Source organism: Myotis davidii, unplaced genomic scaffold (assembly GCF_000327345.1).
Source record: "Myotis davidii unplaced genomic scaffold, ASM32734v1 scaffold758, whole genome shotgun sequence".
Classification (NCBI taxonomy): domain Eukaryota; kingdom Metazoa; phylum Chordata; class Mammalia; order Chiroptera; family Vespertilionidae; genus Myotis; species Myotis davidii.
The window spans coordinates 568,192-570,030 of NW_006288951.1; the positions used below are offsets into that span (position 1 = coordinate 568,192).

The window sequence follows — 1,839 nt, forward strand, 5'->3', positions numbered from 1 at the left end:
CTTGTTTGTAGATTTCTGAAATGAGATCCAGTCAATCAATCAGTGGCCTGGCCTTCGAGGGGGACTGCTTGACTCAGTGACAGGTTTTAACTAACCCAAACAACCAACATGTACGCTTAAGAGCCTTGGCAGCGTACTCAGTTGGCGGGAGCATCGTCCCAATGCACTAAAAGAAACATAAAGGTCATTCACCCTTAAAGAAAATAGAAGTTATAAAAGGCGAAGCTAGAATGGTGGACAAAAGTTGGCAAAGGATAATTCCATGATCCTTCCCTTTCTTCTTTCTCCTTCCACCCCTCCTTTACCCTCTCTCTCAAATCAATCAATAAATATTTTAAAAGAAAGAGGAAAGACACCGTGGTAGACGACAGAGACCCATGAAAGACTTTTGAACAGGAAAGAAAAGAGAGGACTGCCTTTGCTTTGGGAGGATCTGCCCACCGGGATGAAGCCGCTGGGGGCTGAGAGGCCTCTGAGGGACTGGGGCAGGTGAGGGACTGGGGCAGGTGAGGGGCAGGGGCAGGTGAGGGGCAGGGGCAGGTGAGAGGCTGGGGCAGGTGGGAGGCTGGGGCAGGTGAGGGGCAGGTGCAAGGGCTGAGCTGCTGCAGCAGAGTGAACTTTACGCACCACCTGGCTCTGAAGACAGATGCTGCCCGAGCCATGACCCCATGTGAAGCACAAAGGAGGAGCCCCAAAGAAGTGCGATCTCAGGTCTGCAGAGCCCAGTCTCCTGGCCGAGGCTGGGGGTGTGGGCTCGGGTGGGGCCGGCCAGGAGCTGAGAAGCAGGGAGGAGCTCCACAGGCGATACCCAGTAGCAGGTTTTTCTGCATAGCTGGCCCCGTCTCGCACCGCGGGTCTCACCCACCACCCCTGCATTCCTTTTTTGACAGCTTGTCTTCATTTTTATGACATGACAGCTTTGCCTCTCCTCTCCCCCCTCACCTTGGGTGGACACAGGCTGCACCACCACCACGAAGCCTCCCGCTGGGAGGGAAAGGCCCAAATCAAGTCCCAGGGAGCCAGGTGCCTGGCTGTGCTCCCCCTGCTGCAGGCCACCCTGTGGCAGCTCCAAGGCCAATCCCGTGGGTGATGCTTACAGCCCCCCGGCAGCTCCTCCGGGTGCCTGGGGACTGGCAGCCTTGGGCCTCTTTCTGGGCATCATCACCTCCTAAACCAGTTCTGAGAGGCCAACTGACTTCTTCCTGTTACCCACTGGGACGTGGCAGGCCTGGACCTGAACTCAGGCTCCCGAACAGCTTGCATTTACATGGAAGTTCTATGCTCCATAATTCAACCTAGGACACCTCCGGACACTCCCTCTCTCGTCCTGACTCATGGAGTGAGAATTTCTCTCTGTGGCTTTAAAGCTCGCAGGAAATTGCCAGCCTGGTGCCCTGGTCCCCAGTGAGGGCCCCTGTGCCATCCGGTCCACTCCAGCAACAATAGTGCCGGTCAGAGCTCCTTCCAGGCTGCTCCTGGCTGACCAGGTCATATAAGGAGACCTGGTGCCCACAAGAGCTCTGAGGACCAGGCTGGCTGCCTGCCAGGGAAATCAGGGCCCACCCTGGGTGAGCTCTGGCCGCCGGGAGGGGCAGGATGTCCCCGCCAGAGGGGAGGTGAGTCAGCGCCAGACCTCCCCAGCCTTCCTCCTGCCCTCCCTGCCACCGTTTCCTCCCCAGGACCACACCCACCCATTCAGACCCTGGCCTCCACTAACACAACTTCTGACTGACTAACCAGCCCGGGCTCACAGGGTAATAGAAGGTGGAATAAAAACATTCCTGTCCTGCCAAAGTCGAAAGGACCTTTCTTCTTGTCCCTGAAAACAGCAACACCCAA

At 56.9% G+C, this 1,839-nt stretch overlaps 1 protein-coding gene across 3 annotated transcripts in view; it reads right to left on the reverse strand.

The window, feature by feature from the left end:
* Nucleotides 1–1,839, reverse strand: part of MALL (mal, T-cell differentiation protein-like) — a 26,705-nt gene that overhangs the window by 10,526 nt on the left and 14,340 nt on the right. Inside the window, exon 1 of one of the 3 annotated variants that reach the window (XM_015562265.1) lies at nucleotides 628–891. The exons of 1 other annotated variant lie outside the window; for it this stretch is intronic. In XM_015562265.1, the coding sequence (XP_015417751.1) occupies nucleotides 628–876 (249 nt within the window). In that variant the 5' untranslated portion in view covers nucleotides 877–891. Of the gene's footprint in view, nucleotides 1–627; nucleotides 1,055–1,839 lie in introns of those variants that run through there. One more of the 3 variants, XM_015562266.1, reaches the window with a different exon arrangement.